Consider the following 17,283-nt stretch of genomic DNA (forward strand, 5'->3'; position numbering starts at 1 on the left):
ACAGACTAATTTTCTTGTTTGACTGTGTGGAATTAATATTTTGCCTAATTGTTTTAATTTTTTGGCTAAAAAAGTTTGCAAATTGGTTGCATTTCTCAGTGGAAAGGAGCTCTGGGCTTATCTGTTTAGGAGGATTTGTAAGTTTTTCAATCATAGCAAACAGAGTGCGAGAATTGTTGACATTCCTGTTAATCATTTCAGATAAATGCAGCTCTCTGGCCTTGCACAACTCATTGTTATAGTTAGGCAGGCTTTGTTTGTACAGCTCATAGTAAATTTGAAGTTTATTTTTCCGCCATTTCCGCTCAGTTTTTCTGCATTCTCTTTTTAGGCTGGTAACCACAGTGGTGTTTCTCCATGGTGTTTTCTGTTTGCTCAAGTTGCTCTTGATTCTTATCGGTGCAACAGCATCCATTACATTCAAGATTTTCAGATTGAAATTATCCAGGAGTCTATCAACTGACTCTGCACTGGTTGTTGGTAACATAGCTATGGCCTCCACAAACTTAGCACTTGTTCTTTCATTAATGTACCTCTTCCTAACGGAGAAGCAGGTTGGTTGAACATTCTGAGTGATCAGTAAATCAAACAAAATACAAAAATGGTCAGACAAGGCCAAGTCAGTGACCGCAGCAGAAGAAATATCAACACCCTTTGAAATAACCAGGTCCAGAATGTGACCTCGAATGTGGGTCGGTTGTTTTATATGTTGCCACAAACCAAACATGTCCAATATGGAACAAAATTCCTTGACATTACCATCCGTCATGTTATCTATGTGAATGTTAAAATCCCCAGTTAAGATGAAATGGTTACAATCAGTAGAGATAACCGACAATAATTCAGAAAATTCATCAATAAAATTTACACAGTGTCCTGGACGTCTGTAGATGATTAGAAATAGGATTTTAGGAATGCCCCTTAAAATAAAACTAAGATATTCAAAAGAAGTAAAATCACCAAATGACATTTCTTTACACTGGAATGAATCTTTAAATAAGGCAGCTTCTCCTCCCCCTTTCCTCCCGTTTCGACATTTATTCATGAAACTAAAATGAGGGGGTGCTGTTTCATTAAGAACTGTAGCACTTGTGTCTTCTGTTAACCATGTTTCTGTCAGAAAAAGAAAATCTAAACTGTGAGAAATGATGAAGTCATTAACTAACAGTGATTGTTGGACAGAGATCTAACATTTAGTACAGCTAGCTTTATGAAGTTTGCACTGGTCTCTGTTGTTTTCTGAGTTATACAAGGTACAGTTAACAGATTAGATCGATTCACCCCACAAGCTGACCGTGTTCGATTCCTTATTTTACTAACTAACACAGGAATCCTACTGGGTCCAGGCTTGATCTCAGAACAGCTGTCAGTAGTAGCAAAACTACAGCAAGGACCCTGAACGCATCATGGCATGTTATCTTTGTTGTGAATTCTGCTGCTCTGGGAACCTCCTCCCATGCCCTGCTCGGTCAGGACAGATGATCTAATAGGAGGATGAGGAGGGGGAGGGGGGGGAGCCCTGTATTTCTTGGTAGATGGTGGTCGCTGGGGTTCAGACCTGGATAGAGACATCCTTTTAAGACCTTGGGTGATGTGGAGAAGAGGGTCTGGTGAGGGGGGAGAGCTGGCAGTTGATCGCTTCTCTGCTGTGTCCTTCGCTCTTATCTGTACACTCATGTTTGGGTTTGCCGTCCCAACAGCATGACGCAAGTGTGCACCAAGTAATCTGCATCCAGTTAGATTTGGATGCACACCATCAGGTCTGAATCGCTCCTTACAGTTCCAAAAGATATTGAAGTTATCAATGAACTTTATCCCATGGGTGATACATGCGTTTGATAACCATGTGTTCAGGCCAAGAAGCCTACTGAAAAGTTCAATTCCTTTACCTGCTGTAGGAATGGGTCCTGAAATGTAAACATGGTGTGCTCCCAACTGACACAGTCTCTCCAACAGCAGAGAAAAGTCTTTTTTCAGGATCTCAGAGCCAATTTTCCTCCTCAGAATATCAAAAGACCCTGTGTGGACAATAATCTTCATACCATCTGGATGTGAAGACAGAATGGTCGGCAACATCTCTGTCAGTTCCCTGACTGATGTATCAAAAAGTGTTAAATTTTCCGTCTTTGCCATCCTGACATGCTGTTATAGAGTCCCCAATCAGAATTGTGTCTATTTGTTTTTGTGTGGAGGTGCCGATAGCTTCTCTAGTCCTCCTGTTTGTGGGATTTTGGCCTCTCCTCCTGGTCTGGTTAGCCCTGGGCTGAGTTTTAGGGCTATTTCTTGAATTTTGATAAATCCTTGCATTACATTCATCATCATTCATTTTAATATGACTCAACACATCATATTTATTATGCAGTGAGACTTCAGATGGTGGAGTGAGTGCTGGAGCTTTAAATTTCCTGCTGGATTTACCTCTGCGACGAACAACATCAGACCAGGTTCTGGCCGGGGTTGATGACTTTGGTCTGGCACCAACAGTGTTCCAGAAGGAGAGATCAGTCTGATGGTCCGGTTTGGGATTTTCCTCAGCTATTCCAATGTCATTTGAACACATCCAGGGAAGTGTATCAGCCAGGTCTGTAGCGGGAGGCTCCACATTCGACATGCCTTCGCGTATGAAGATGTGACTCAATCCATTTGACAACTCAGTAGCTTGTACAGAAGCTACTACAGAGTCAATAAATTCTTCATTCACACGAATGTCTTGCAGTGTTTCAATCCTCTTCTCCAGCTGTGTTATCCTCAAAGAAAGTTGCTCACACTCAGTGCAGCTCACTGATACTGCAGGGTTAGGAGACATCGTTCCACTAGTTCTCCGATGGAAATCAACTAAATTTATCAAAAAATATATTCGTTCCAGTGATTTATAAGTGACCAGGAGTCCTTGTTCCTAAATTTCTTGCCGGTAAAGATAAGAAAAAAGAAGAAAAAAAGAAGAAAAATGCAAGCAGAAAGGAGAGCAGAGCAGGAAGCGTCCGCACGGCAGCAAAGCAGGAAGCAGTAGAAGTAGACAAACTCCCATCATGACCAGTACCCAGACCAAACCAAACGAGTGAAATCCTGAGGAGTGTGACACATTCAGGAAGAGTCCAGGTCAGTTCTCAGACAAGTTTAACTGATTCTTGGCAAGTATCAAATGAGACATGTCCAAGTTTCAAGGCATTCAAACCAAATCTGAGTCAAATTTCAGGCCATTTCAGACAAGTTTAAGTCATGTCTGTCTTCAAATAAGACACATCAACTTGGAGTTGTTACAAGTCTCAATCAAGGAAGAAGTCTCTAGTTGATCAAGACTTGTGCAGATTTCTAAAGGAGATAGTCCAAGACAAGTCTCAGGTCCTGTAGAGTTTTGCTTTGACAAGTCCAAGCCCAGTTTCAACTAGGATAATCCAAATAAGATTCCAGTCTTCTTGCTCCTCATTTAGATCGGGATGCCATATAAGAAAAATCCATAAGCTTGAGTCAAGTTACAAGTCACCAAATTACAAGTGACTGATTTTTTTCCAAGTTTCCCGTTGTCGTTTACAGATTTTCCTGTCTAGGTTTTGCTTTTGATCACTGGACTGTACTGGCATTAAGATTATACAGTGAAGATTTTCCTTTTAAAGTTTTGGGTCTTTTAAATTTATCTTGGACTTTCCCCAATTTCAAACTTGAAACTTGAATGTGTCGGTTTCCAGGTCTTTTGTGAACACGGCATCTTACAGCAGCCAAATTTATGATAATATCTTATATTTCCCACCTAAATCTGATTCAAATCACATCTCAACTCAGCAGCTGCGTTAGTTTCCTCCATCCAGCAGCAGTATTCCCAACAGTGGATCAGTTTAAAACTCTATCACAAAAGTTCATTCAGACCTCAAGAAAGATTCATTTATCTCAGTCTGGTTCTCGTTTCTTTTAGCTTTTTTCTTTCTTTTTGTTCTTTTTTTTTTCCATCTCACGTTCACACTCTGTCTGCGGGGGTTCAGCTGAATCTGGCAGCATGTGAGGTCGGAAGTCTGAATAAGGGAATTAGCCAATGTCTTGGGATACGCTGGAATGCCCGGCCTTAGATCAGGCCGAAGAAATTGCTGTACATGTTAGATGAGTTTTTAATGGCAGGGCAGTAGAAATCCAAACAACTTGTAAGAAAGCCATTTCCACAGGATTGGGGTTGGCAAGGTGCCGCAGCAGTAGGTTAATTTTTCTATGAACCCTGGTTTTCTAGGTGACTGACAGCTGTTGTTGCAAGAAAGGACGTTTAGGTTAAGCCGTTTAAGCTGGGGTTAATCAGATTTAGACAACAGAAAATGTTGCTGTGAACTGATTTTACATTTGATCAGAAACTCAGGTCGTGATTTTCTGGATCAAAGATATAAATTCACATTATATTTCCTGCTTGTCGCACATCCTCACCAGACTCTTCCCTCTCATCCACACAGACGCAGCGTTCCTCTCATCCGGCCTCATTCCTGGCACCTGGCAAAGCTATCAGAACTGCCCCTCCTTCCCCTTCCCCCTCCTCCATCTCCTCCTCCACCCTACCTCTGCCCTGCAGACTCCCCTCCACTTCCCCCTCCCCCTCCGCCGCCACCACCACCTCCTCCGCCTCCATCTGCCATGCAGCTCCACCCCGGCTCTTACACGCTACCCTGGCATACAACTGACAGCAGGTAAGACATGAGCGGTTTATGACAGCGGCTTTCAGAGTTGTAAACGATTCAAATTAGATTTTATTTAATAAATGGGGAGAATCCAGCTTGTAGTGAGTACACAAGTATAAAAGTTAGACTTAAACTTTCTAGTCTGTTAAAAATGAACTGAAGTAACGTATAATGGCCCGTGAAGCCAGGAGCCGTTCCTCATGAAGGGTTATGTGTGTGTCAGAAGTCTTGTTTTTTTTTTTGCTTAGTTCTAGGAAAACTATAAAACTCATGAAAACATTATCAGTATAGTGACCTTAAACTGTAGAACAACATGCATCAATATACACACACTTGTCAGTTGTAACTTCATTAGGTCCAACCTGCTGGTACCGGGTTGGATCCCCCTTTTTGTTCAGAACCACCTTAATTCTTGGTGGCTTAGATAAAACAAGCTGTTGGAGACAATCCACAGAGATTTTGCTCCACATTGACATGACAGCATCACTCAGTTGTTGCACATCCATGATGAGAATCTCCCGTTCCACCGCATCCCAAAGCTGCTCTACTGGACCGAGATCTGGTGACCATTACACCACCAACACTCTAAACTGCTGATGCAAGACAGGATGGACCCATTCTTTCATCTTGTTTCCACCTAGTTCTGAGCCTACCAGCTGAAAGAGAGACTCGTCAGACCAGACAATGTCTTTTATTCTTCTATTGTCCAGTGTTGGTGAGTGTGTGTGAATTGTAGCCTTAGTTTCCTGTTCTTAGCTGACAGGAGTGACACCCGGTGTGGTCTTCTGCTGCTGTAGCCCAGCTGCTTCATCACGGTTGGACGTGTTGTGTGTTCAGAGATGCTGTTCTAGTGGTTATTTGAGTTACTGTTACCTTTCCATCATCTCCAACCAATCTGGCCATTCTTAAAATTCTCTTTAAAATGACTTAAATCCCCTTTCGTCCTCATTCTGATGCTCAGTTTGAACTTCAGGAAGTCGTCTTGACTGTTTCTACATGAATAATTGCATTGAGTTGCTACCGTGTGATTAGCTGATTAAATATTTGTGCTAACAGGCAATTTAACTGTAAAGTGGCTGGTGATAGATGTTTTTATATATGAAACTGAGAGCAGTAGTCGGCTTCTTTTAACTGTAAGAGTATTGATAATTGTTACACCCAGTCTAGGATCTCTTCGCGCAACACAAAAGGATTTCCCATCCCGGCCCTCAAATCATGATCAAACAATTGTATGGGTTAACAGATTTATTTACAGTCAGCCGCTCATCAAATGAGCATCAAATAAGCCTGTAAAGCAAGGTTATCAGGGTGAACCAAGGCCAAAACAAGAAACAAACCAATTACCCCAACCAAGCACATGCTAAATAAACCCTGCATAAAAGAAAACACGTGTACTAACCCTGACTCCCTGCCACATAAACAGGAGAAAACCAATGGAAAGGAAAAAGGCGGTTCACCCCTACAGCTTCGGCTTTTAACAGTGGAAACCTGCTACAACAAAAATATACCCACACAGAGTGCCATGGGCTGATCGCTGCCACCAGAACACAGGAACACCCGTACTGTCAAAGGTGGTGTGTGGTGGCAGGGACCAATCCTGAGATAGCTGGTGTTCAGCGTAGGCCAATCAGGAGGTGACACATGCCTTGGGACTCACCCACACCTGAACCTGTAGACACTCTCAAAGGCCAAACCATCTATTAAAAATGACTCACTCTGGTACAAAATGGTAGACAAAACAAAACACACGAATAACAATAATGAATCCATCTCTTACAAATCCTTTCAGCATCATCTACATTGCCCGACTCCAAAGTGATGCTCATGATAGTGAAGTCGGACCGTTTGGCGGTTAATAAAGCTGAATAGTTAGAAGCAGCTGTGACCCCTCAGGCACTTTCATATTATCTTCAAAGTTACATCATTTCTTTTATAGCAAAAATTTAGCTGTACGATTTAAGGAATTTATGTGATTTTTTTTGCAGGTTTGATCATTTTTCTCAGTTTTGACTCTTCCTGCATGTGAGGAACTGAAACACATTTTCATCCTCTTGTGTTCTGCACCCTAATCTCAGCTGGGATTAGGATGTGCTGCTTTTCTCAACAGTTTTGTTAACAGTGAGTATGTCATCCTGTTGGTTTTAGTCACTCTGTGATCCTGTGGATTTGTACTGTGAGGCAGTGCCGGGGACTTTTTGCCCCCTGTGACAATTGCCAGGAAACAGGTGACATCACTGTTTTAATGTCAACACGGCCTACGCAGGAAGCACATTGATCTATTTTTGGCCTCTATTTAAACATTCCTAAGCGATAACCAATCAGCTGACATGGGATGGAAAAACTTTAAGTTTTTTACTTTTACTTCTAAAGGATTTAAAGCTGTCAGTGTGCCTGCATGTGTCCAGATTTAAAGTCCACGTTGTCCACTGAGTTGTCCAATTCTCCAAATGCCACAGAAACAGACGTACAGGAGGGAAAACGTCATTAAGCCAACATGTTGGTTGACTTCATGGTCAGCTGTCACGTCCCATTCTGCTGAACACACATCTCTGTTGAAAAGTCTTTATTCTTTCATATTTTGCTTAAAAGCAGCCAGAAGTTCTTATAACCTTAAAAATGGTCTTGGGCGGTGGTACTCTGGTTTTCTGAAGGGCCATCAAAGTTTTTCTGCTTTTTCACTCATTTTCTGGTCACTTTAAATTAATCTATGAATCGGATCAATAAAAAGCACCTCAATCAAGGTGTGAACTGGTGTAATCTCTGCACATAGCAGCAGCAGCAGCAGCCTCACTGCAAAGACATAATTCTATTTCTTTAGTGTTATCTACAAAAAATACCAAAGTTTACAGCTTGACAGACTTAAAATAGTGTTGTTACATAAACATTTTGAATCTTAAAGAATAATAAGCTGGAAACTTGATATGTCTTATCATTGTGTGCAGTGTGTCCTTAAAACATGGAGGAAATTTGATAAGAAGTGTCAGTTCCAAGAGAAAACGTGATGGAAGCGATGTCCTTTAACAGCCTGCTCTACCATTTGGTGACCCCTTGGGCAATTTCATATTTCATACATTTGGTAGAGGAAATTTTACACGGGCTATGATGAGTTTTATTTTAAATTTGTAGAAATAAACCTGCCTGAGCCTTCTACTTGGATCGGTACATAATGCCAAAAGTAAGGGTTTGTTATGGCTGTTTTTGTTGTTGTTGTTATTTACTGTCATCTCAGCCATTTGTTAAAAATATATGATTATTATTGTTATTATCTAAAGGAAAAGGAAAAAATGCAAAGAAACATTTTTCTTGCTTTTTTCCTAGTGTGAACTTTACGGGATTAAAAAATGTGATAAACCATTAGAAATATTGGACAGGAGCTCAGAGATGCATCTGGACCTTCAGTTGATCCACCAGTTGTTCATCAGAAATGGTCTCAATGGAGAGATGGCTGTCAAGAAGTCATTTTTAAGCAAGGGAAAAGGGGGAAAAGGCTGGGCTGTGCCAAATGACACAAGAGCTGGGCTGAACATCAGTAGCAACAGGTTTTATAGAGTGATGCGTCCTTTCCAGGCCCAGACCTCAACAATAATGAAGCAGTATGGGAGCATCTTGACAGGAAAACTGTACAAAGGTACAGAAACATCCAAATAAGTCCTTCCAGAAGTGTGAAAAACTATTCCTGAAGACCCTTTATAGAAATTATAAGAGTTCTTTCAGGCTGTTGGAAAATAAAGCTGCTCAGAACAAATATTGACTTCTAAGTTGAAAAGCTTTGGTTCACTACTGAATAACAGAAAGAAACAAAGCAGCTACTCTTCAGAAATGTCTGGTATTTCTGCCAGAAAAACTAACTCGGATTAATTATTAATTGAGGAGCGAAATAGCTGATGTTTATTGTTGTCAGTTGATGACTCGACCAATCAGTGCTAATCACTTTAGCACTAAATATAACAATGGTCATGCATTGTAGAAGCAGGAGCCTTTTATACTCCTGCATGATCTCACCAGAGTAAACTTGAAACCTTTAAAGAGAAAGAGGAAGTCCCCACCGTCTGCATATTAACTAACAATAAAAAAATAACCGCTCCGTCCTTGTTGGTCAGCCCTGCGGTCTGATAGAGGTCTGTACTGTTCCCCTTTCGATAAGAATCAGTGATATAATGTGCCACTATTAGATTTAATAGTCCCACGAGGATTAGATAGCAGTGTGTGTGGGTCTCTTATTCCCACCATTTCTCCTGCCTGATCTCGTTATACACACACACACACACACGTCCGCACATCTGATGAGGAGGCAGCTCCCGGCATAACTCTGGACAATGGCATGTGACTCCCAGAACATGTGGACAAAAAGAGGAAGACATTCAATAAACTGTGTTTGTGTGAAGGATAAGGACATTTTGTACAGGCTCAGTGTGTTTTGTGTTCATTTTTACACCCCGCAAGTGTGTTTTCATGTAAGCACAGACACTTTACGAGAGCCGATGGAAAAGAAGCATCTCTTCTCACAGTTGGCTGATAGAAAGAAGTGGGTATGTGTTTGTATTAATTGACATATTGATAATTAATCTGATCATCTCACATGCCCCCGCGGTGTGTGTGTGTGTGTGTGTGTGTGCTTGTATCTGCGTCATGTTCCATATTGGCGTCTGATTGGACAGGAGTGACTGTCATTTCCTGTACAGCTCCCGTCTCATTTCCTCCTTTCCTCTCTCTGTCAGTCAGGTCAAATCTAAACAGAAGCCTCTCCTTTCTCATTCATAGCTCACTTCTTTTAAAAACCAGCTTCTCATGCTGACATATGAGCTTTTTCCCACTAGTCAGACTGTTATCTGACTTGTTTTAAAACCAGTAATGACTTATTTAGAGATTCTGCAGTCCCTATTTATCTGTGTTTGACAACTGTTGAAATAGTTGAATTCATGCATTAAATTAGTGAGGAAAAATGTAGCTGTTGTTTTCTTACACCTCCAGATTTCTAGCTGTTTCCAGTAATATTACTAATCTGTTATAATTATTATATCTGAACTGGGACTTCTAATGATGGAAAAGTGGAAGTTAGAAAATAATCATGACAGCTGCACGATTCTGTAAAAAATATGAATCACCATTTTTTTGTTTAGAATTGACATCACAATTCTCTGGCACGATTTTTTCACAAAATGTTTTTTGCACTGAACTTTAACCCCCCAAAAAAGGCAGACCAGGGGTGTCCCCAGGTGTCCCCTGCTCTGCCTGAAAGACCATCTTTTTTTCTTTTTTTTTGTTAGAGTACAAAAATACACAGCGGGCAACAAAAACATTAATCATTAAATAAAAAATAAAAACAAGTCTGTGCAGATTTTTTGCATTTATTCGTTATGGCTCTATATGCACTTTTTTTTTCCAGAGTGATTTCAATTGAAAACATTTTCTACATTTTCTTTCCTCATTTGAAAAATCAAATGCCCTCCTATAGCAAGAGAAAAAATGCAAGAAATTAAACTGCACCGAAAGACCGTTTTCTACAGGTAAATATTACATATATAGATATAAAACTTACACACACACACACACACACACACACACACACACATCTTTATATATATATATACATACACATATATATATATATATGTGTGTGTGTGTGTGTGAGAGAGAGACGTTTAATGTGATTGTAGAAATTTGTGGTGTTGCCTTGTGGTACTGCAGTCAGGGTAAAACACACTTTACGATGCAACTCACACTGCTTGTCATCATCTGGTTTAAATCCAAAGATTTTTTTAAGGATTTATTGTGCAGCCCTACAGTACATGTAAAACTATAATATAAAAGTAGACCTAGCCAAACATAACACAACAGCACATTTCTTAGTTGTATTTTGGTACAAATGAGTTAAAACTATTAAAACACATTAAACCTGATGCATCAGACCTGTGGGGTCCATAGGCTCAATAATAACCCACTTTCTCAGCTTTAGTTCTAAACTGAAAACATCCTAATTTTTGTATGATGGGCATTGTTGTTCAGATTGACCCTAAAAGTTTCCTCATGACAGTTGCATAACCCTGAGGAAAATGAATGCCAAGGGCCAATTCCATGCTGAATTTTATAACTTAGTGTGCCAATTCATTATTGCATTACACAGAAATAGATGGAAATCAGCAGTCACCAAAATACATGATACAGGATTTGTAGCAAATGAAAACATGCAAAACATAAAGGACACTCACAACTGTCTATTTTTCAGAATTGAACTCTGTATTTGCAACTAAATTAAAGGGGTGCTTTGTTTTATCACAAAGTTCCATAAAATTCAGAGGCAAAGAAAATAAATGCATAAATAAAAAAGATAGTATTAACAAAAAAAGAAAGAAACACGTGACAATGACAGTATACCTGTTACTCAGCTCTCTAGCTTGGAGGGATCATTTTAGCTTCTTTAAGGAGCATGTTATGCTAGCATCTCAGCCCAGGCAGAGTGAAAGATTTGGGGTATTTTGTCAATAAAAACAGAAGGGGGTGTAATCCTTCAAAAATCTAACGGCACATTTGCTTTTAAGATGATGCTATGTGTTTGTGAAATGCTAAATGTTTTAACGTTAGCTCGAGCCAGAATGATCCGGTAAACACAGATTGAATCATAAAAAGATGAAGTGGCAAAAATGGCAAGAAAAAAAAAAAAATCTTTATTTCAACGCATAAATTTTCTCCAAGATAAATCAGATCTGTTTCCATCTTGACTTCTTTCAGAGCAGAGCAAAGCTAAAGCACCAGTGACAGTAGTGATGAGATGACTAAACTCTGGTTCTTTGTAGTGAATGAAAAGATCCGACTCCCGTCAGGTCGAGTCAAATCCTCAGAGGGGCGGGACTTAATTTTTATTGGCACACCATGCAACCAGGTATAAGCCAGGTATTCGGGGGAAGAGGCTGACAGGGAACCAGATTTTAATTACAAATGCTTCAAGAACAGTGAAGAAACTCTAAAGCAGGAGTGTCCAGCTCCGGTCCCCGAGGACCACAATCCGGAGGTTTTCAATGTTTCCTGGCTCCAACACACCAGATTCAAATTAGTGAGTCATTGTGCAGAACTTTATAGGCTTCATAGGTCAGGTATGTTGAAGCAGGGAAACATTTTTTTTTTACTGTGTTTGTGGTTCTGGGTTTAGTTGTTTATTTAAAGGTGTAATTAAGATATTAAATAGTAATTGTATTCTTACATGGCCCTGCGATGGACTGGAGACCCGTCCAGGGTGTACCCTGCCTTTTGCCTACTAATTGCAGGGATAGGCTCCAGCTTCCCTGCGGCCCTGAATTGGACTAAGCAGTATAGAACATGAATGAATCGATGAATGTATTATCAATGAAAAAGTGAATAAAAAATATGTCTTTTGTGAAAAAGACTAAATAAAAAATTGCTTACCTACATCAAAAACATTCATAATGTTTAAATTAACCTCAAATAGAAGCTCTGAGTGATACTATATGAACAGCAATTTGGGAGCCGAAAGAGCTTGATCTTCCAAAAAAGACGGAATTCCTATTACTGCAAACAACCAAGAGCAGCCCACAGCTCCAGTTGTTCCACTTATTTCTGATACTGCGCTCAAGTGGCAGCAAAATGCAACTAAATTTAGACATGCATGTACGTGGCCCCAACGCAGAGAGACTGCAGAAGTTTGCTCAAAGCTTTACAAGGACCTTCACATATTTAGGACCTAATGATGAGAGTGTGAAAGACAACTGACCTGTACAAGTTCTCCAAAACCTCAAACTATTAGAGTACAAAACCCATCAGTTTTGAGATTCTTTAAAGCCAGAACTTTTAAACCATAAATACCACAGAAAATGCCTGGAGGTAGTCCACTTTGAGACTGTTTGAGATCAAAGCTTGTTAGAAATTTCTGTCTCCCGTTACCCCTCCTCTGTCTCCCTTGGAAACTTTCCCCATTGTTTGAATAAGATACTAAAGAAACACAAAGGTTGGGTGACCACTCTCTCCTCTTTATTGGAAAAGAGAAAAACACAATAAAACGTCTGCAGATTTTGTGGAGGGACTTTACAGGTTGGATTTGAACCAAGCACAAGAACACTGTGTGCCCCCCCAACAAAGTCCCCCGTCAGCATTAACACCGAGAGCCAGTATGTGTCAAATATATTTTTCTAACCCAATTCTTTAAGCTCTCCCTGTGTTACCCGACGTTCTTTCTTATGTGGTTTTAATCAAGATACGAAGTTTGTTTGGAAATCCTTTCTTCCTTTTTAATGAACATCTGAAAGTACAGCTGAAGAGAAAGATAAAGACAGAAAGGCGGATGATGTGTTACAGACTTCACCAGCAGATTCAGGTCCATGAGGTTTTGTAGGAGCGGCAGTCAGGCCCACAGAGCTGCATTTGATATTAAGTTTGAATTACTGTAATATGTAATGTAATGTAATATGTTGCCTTCCGCTCTGAAAGGGATTCCTCATCTGTTTCTCATGCTAACTTTTTTAATTCGGTGGAAGATGACACAGCTGTTCTGGGACAGTTGAGGATAATTGTCAGCATGCTTGACCAGTTTAGGCTAAGAAACATGCTCTGGGTGTGTCCTGTTATTTTGAATTTCTTAGAATTTATAACTGCTTTTATTATTTTGTCATTTTGTTTTCTAATGTTTTTAATATTCTTCTATACAGCATTTTGTGATCTATATCTTGAAAGGTGCTTTAAAAATAAAGTTTTACTTACTAGAAAGTATGAGATGAAGACATTCTTCTGTAAGCTTTATGCCATGTAGTCTGGCACTATATAGTGAAAGAAAACTATTGGTTAATCAGATTAATCAAGAAGTGGAATAAGGGAATGACAGGGAAAGCTGGAAGGAGAAGGACAGAAATCAAAAGACCACTTTAGGATTTTGACTCCTGGCAGTGGGAAATCCCTCTCAGCCTAAAAAGGCTTCCTCTGAGGGATTTTAAAATCACACGGGGCTGCCATGGATCTTTGGCTCAGCATTAATAGAAAACAGACTCCCCAGCTGTGCAACTGAAATTATATATCCCAGAAAATGTTTCATGTATGTTTAAAATTTAAAGGTAAATTGTTGTATGTAGTTTATGGAAGCATTAACTAATAAGAAACAATGCACATGTTAAGTTTGATACTGGTTTAACAGTTGTTTTTTTTTTTTATTAAATAAAAAGAAATGCTAAAGATTATTTTCTTCGTCTACATCTCTCTGCAGTGACTTGTCCATGCAGTGGGCTCAGCTGCCCAGACCATACTCCTCCACCGACAGAAGCAGCTCCCTGGGTTCCATGGAAAGCTTGGACGCTCCAACACCTACTGCACAACCATACTCAGACTCCCACAACTCACCCGTCGACTCCACCCTCTTTAATAACAAGCGAGACTCTGCCTACAGCTCCTTCTCTGCCAGCTCAAACACATCCGACTACGCCACCGTGCCGCTCAGGCCCGGTGAAGCTTGCTCCATGGACAACCTCCTGCAGAGCCTCACTCCAGCTTGTCAGGTATACCCCAGTGACTCCTCAGTGCTGGGGAGGTCGTCTGATGAAGCACCAGATGAGGCCCACCAGATCAAACAGAAGTCCAGGTCACTGACCAGGCCGAGACCGAGGCCCATCGAGATAAAGGAGAGACCCTCGTCCTGCTGTTACGAGCAGGAGCAGAGGGGCGGAGACTTTGAGATTGTAAGAAATGGAGAAACTGGAGCAGGGAGGAAGATTAACCCCCCTCAGCCCCCAACCAGGAAGGACAGTTTTAAGGCGACCCGTAGTCGTTGCACCTCTGCTCCGATTGAAAACTCCAGTGTTTGTTATTATGAGGAAAATATGCCCTGTTTGAATGTTGAATCAGGAATTAAAAACGGCTTTCCTGAGAAAGGCCATGAAGAAACAGAAGACACAGACTTTATCCAAAGACAAACGAAAGAATTCAGACATATCAGGTGTGATAGTAGTCCCAACAAAGTCTACGAAGCAGAGAGCACCTCAGATTGCAATTCAGAGCTTGCAGCAGCCTCCAAACTCCCCTCTACCTCCGTTCCCGCCTCCTTCTCTGCTGAATCCTCCATGGAAGTTCAAGGGCAGCCTCATATCACCCACTCCCAGACCAAGCAATCCTCCACAGTGCTGCATCGGCACAGCGCACCCGAAAAGCTTCTGGCTACACAGCTTCAGTTATTGCAGTTCAACAGTAACAACTCTTCTGTGGAGCCTTACAACCAGTCAAACCCTTCTGATCCATCATCGTCACCCTGCCCGACTCCATCGGTTAAATGGGAAGGCAGCCGATGCTCAACCCCAGGATCTGTGTTCTTAGAAGTAGATGGGGAAGATGGAAATTCAAGTGAAAAGCTGGAAGGGACTGCCCAGTTTTCACCGGCTCATCATCACATTCCTTGGGGTCGCTCAGTAAGCGTACCAGGTGAAGCCACTGGATTGTCAGCCCAGGAGAGATTAAGCTCCGACCAGATTGTAGAGAGTGAATTTCAGCCTCTTAGTGCTGCTTCCAGTGTGGATACTTTACTTGATGAGCAAACAGCAGTGGGCAAGGAAGGAATGGCCAGCAAAAAGGAGGAAGGTGTCCACGGGGAGGAAAGTAAAAAGAAGTCGGACTCATCCAGGAACCATCGGCGAAATCGTCGGCGCAGTGAACGATTTGCCACCAACCTCCGCAATGAGATCCAGAGAAAAAAGGCTCAGCTTCAGCGTAGTCGTGGCCCAGGAGGATTGCTCTGCAGTGGAGAAACCGTTCAGGAAGAGGAGAGTTCAGATTTCTGTGAAGACAGTGCAGAATCAGACCCGTCCGTCCAGAAAAAGGCTATCAAAGTTGCATTTGCCTCACCTGCAACCGTCTCTGATTCCCAAACCTCAGAACAAGTTAAGACTTCAAACACCTCAAGTGAGTTGAACTGTGAATTCACGCAGACTCACTCCACAACTTTCGTTCAGAACTCCAACCGATCCAGGTCCGTTCAGATCCTTGACCCTGGGGAGGCTAGTTTTGGTGTTGGCATCAGAGTTGTGGAGGAGCCGGCTCCTGCTGGTAAGGCCCGCCGCTGGCGTTGGACCCCTGAGAATAAACTCCAGCCAGAACCGGATTCAGACCGACGGTTTGGGGTCTTGGGTGAGAGGGTGTTAGGGGTGATGGGGTCACGTCATGGAGTTTGTGCCTTTACCTCCTCATCCACTTCCTCCTACAGCCGCTCCACCTCCTCTCGATTGGAGGAGTCAGATATCCTTCCTTTTGCAGACAGAATGAAGTTCTTCGAGGAGACGTCTAAAGGCATTTCTGTATCAAATGTCTCAAATATGCCGAGTTACAGGCAGAAAAAACCCACCCGCCATCTGGAGCACCAGTCAGGAGAGCTCGGTCCGCATCAGGCCCAGAGGAGATACTCCTACCAGGGTGGACTTCAGCAAGAGATCATCCAGCTTCCAAACACCATGGAGGCCAGAAGGCAGTCTGTGAGCACCATCAGAGAGAGGCAGATAGAGAAGGAGAGGGAACAGGCAAGGGAAAGGGAGGAGAGGGATGAGAGGTTAAGAAAGAGGGAAAGACAGCAGGAGATGGAGAGGCAGGAGAGGGAATCGGAGAGCGCCAGGCTGAGGGAGATTCAGCAGGAGAGGGAACGTGAGGAGAGGGTGAGGCAGTGGGAGAGGGAAAGAGGAAGGGAGCTTGAAAGGGAAAAAGAGATGGAGAGAGCCAGAGAGAAAGAGCAACTTGCAAAAGAAAGAGACAAGGAGCTTGAGAGAGAACGAGAGAAGGAAAGGGAGGAAACTTCTCAGTTTAAATCGCATCAGGAGTGTTACAGCATCAAGGACAGAAACCACGATGACCTCCAGCAGAAGCCTCAGACATCTTCTTACTGTCAAACCCAGAGTCAAGTCCTGCGGTCGGCTTTTTATCCGGTCAGCCCACCTTTCCAGCCACTGGTCAACCAACAACCTCTGCATCAGGAACACCCTGCAAGGAGCTACACACCCACAGAGGTGAGAGGAAGAAATCAATTAATTTGTTGTGTTAATCATTATTATTGTGATTTTTTTAATATGTCGTGTCCAGCGTCATAGCAAACAGAACGATCGTCTGGCTGCCATTCTGAGGAAATGAAGGAAGGGGGAGTGTGGAGAGAAGGTGTGGGTGTCGTAATTGTACAACCAAAACAGAGAAACCAGACAACCAGCTCTTAGACTTAAAGAAACTTAACAGAAGACACACCACAGCCTCTGTAAGAAAACAAAAAAGACAATCATTGGGAGCACGAATAAGAAAGATTTACAATTATAAAGGTAATCAGGTCTCAGTAGGTGACGGCTGTCTTTTTTGCTGATCTCATGTTTAACTAAACATTAAGGCAAAAAAGACATTGTGGTTAATTGCTGGACATTTCACCTTTAAGTCACCGACTTGTCCAAGTTTAAATCTTATGTTTAAAGCTGTCAGATTGTGAGAACTGAAAACAGGCTCTCTATTTTCAATGCAATCTGTAAATGGATTTCAGTAGCATTTATTCAAGGAATAAATGCTACTTCATATATTATTAATTTATGAATATGTCTGTGCTTCTAATAGCATCGATTACAGAGTCTGTTTACTAGGCTGCTGACCCCTAGAAACATGGCTCTACTCTGAAAGCATGTTT

The 17,283-nt window shown here is 41.7% G+C and overlaps 1 protein-coding gene across 3 annotated transcripts in view; it reads left to right on the forward strand.

Moving 5' to 3' along the window:
• shroom4 (shroom family member 4) overlaps window positions 1-17,283 on the forward strand; it is a 92,726-nt gene that overhangs the window by 65,075 nt on the left and 10,368 nt on the right. For all 3 annotated transcript variants that reach the window (XM_041986098.1, XM_041986099.1, XM_041986100.1), the window contains 2 exons: window positions 4,431-4,661; window positions 13,858-16,630. In XM_041986098.1, the coding sequence (XP_041842032.1) occupies window positions 4,431-4,661; window positions 13,858-16,630 (3,004 nt within the window). The remainder of the gene's footprint in view (window positions 1-4,430; window positions 4,662-13,857; window positions 16,631-17,283) is intronic.

This window comes from Melanotaenia boesemani, chromosome 5 (genome assembly GCF_017639745.1).
Source record: "Melanotaenia boesemani isolate fMelBoe1 chromosome 5, fMelBoe1.pri, whole genome shotgun sequence".
NCBI lineage: Eukaryota > Metazoa > Chordata > Actinopteri > Atheriniformes > Melanotaeniidae > Melanotaenia > Melanotaenia boesemani.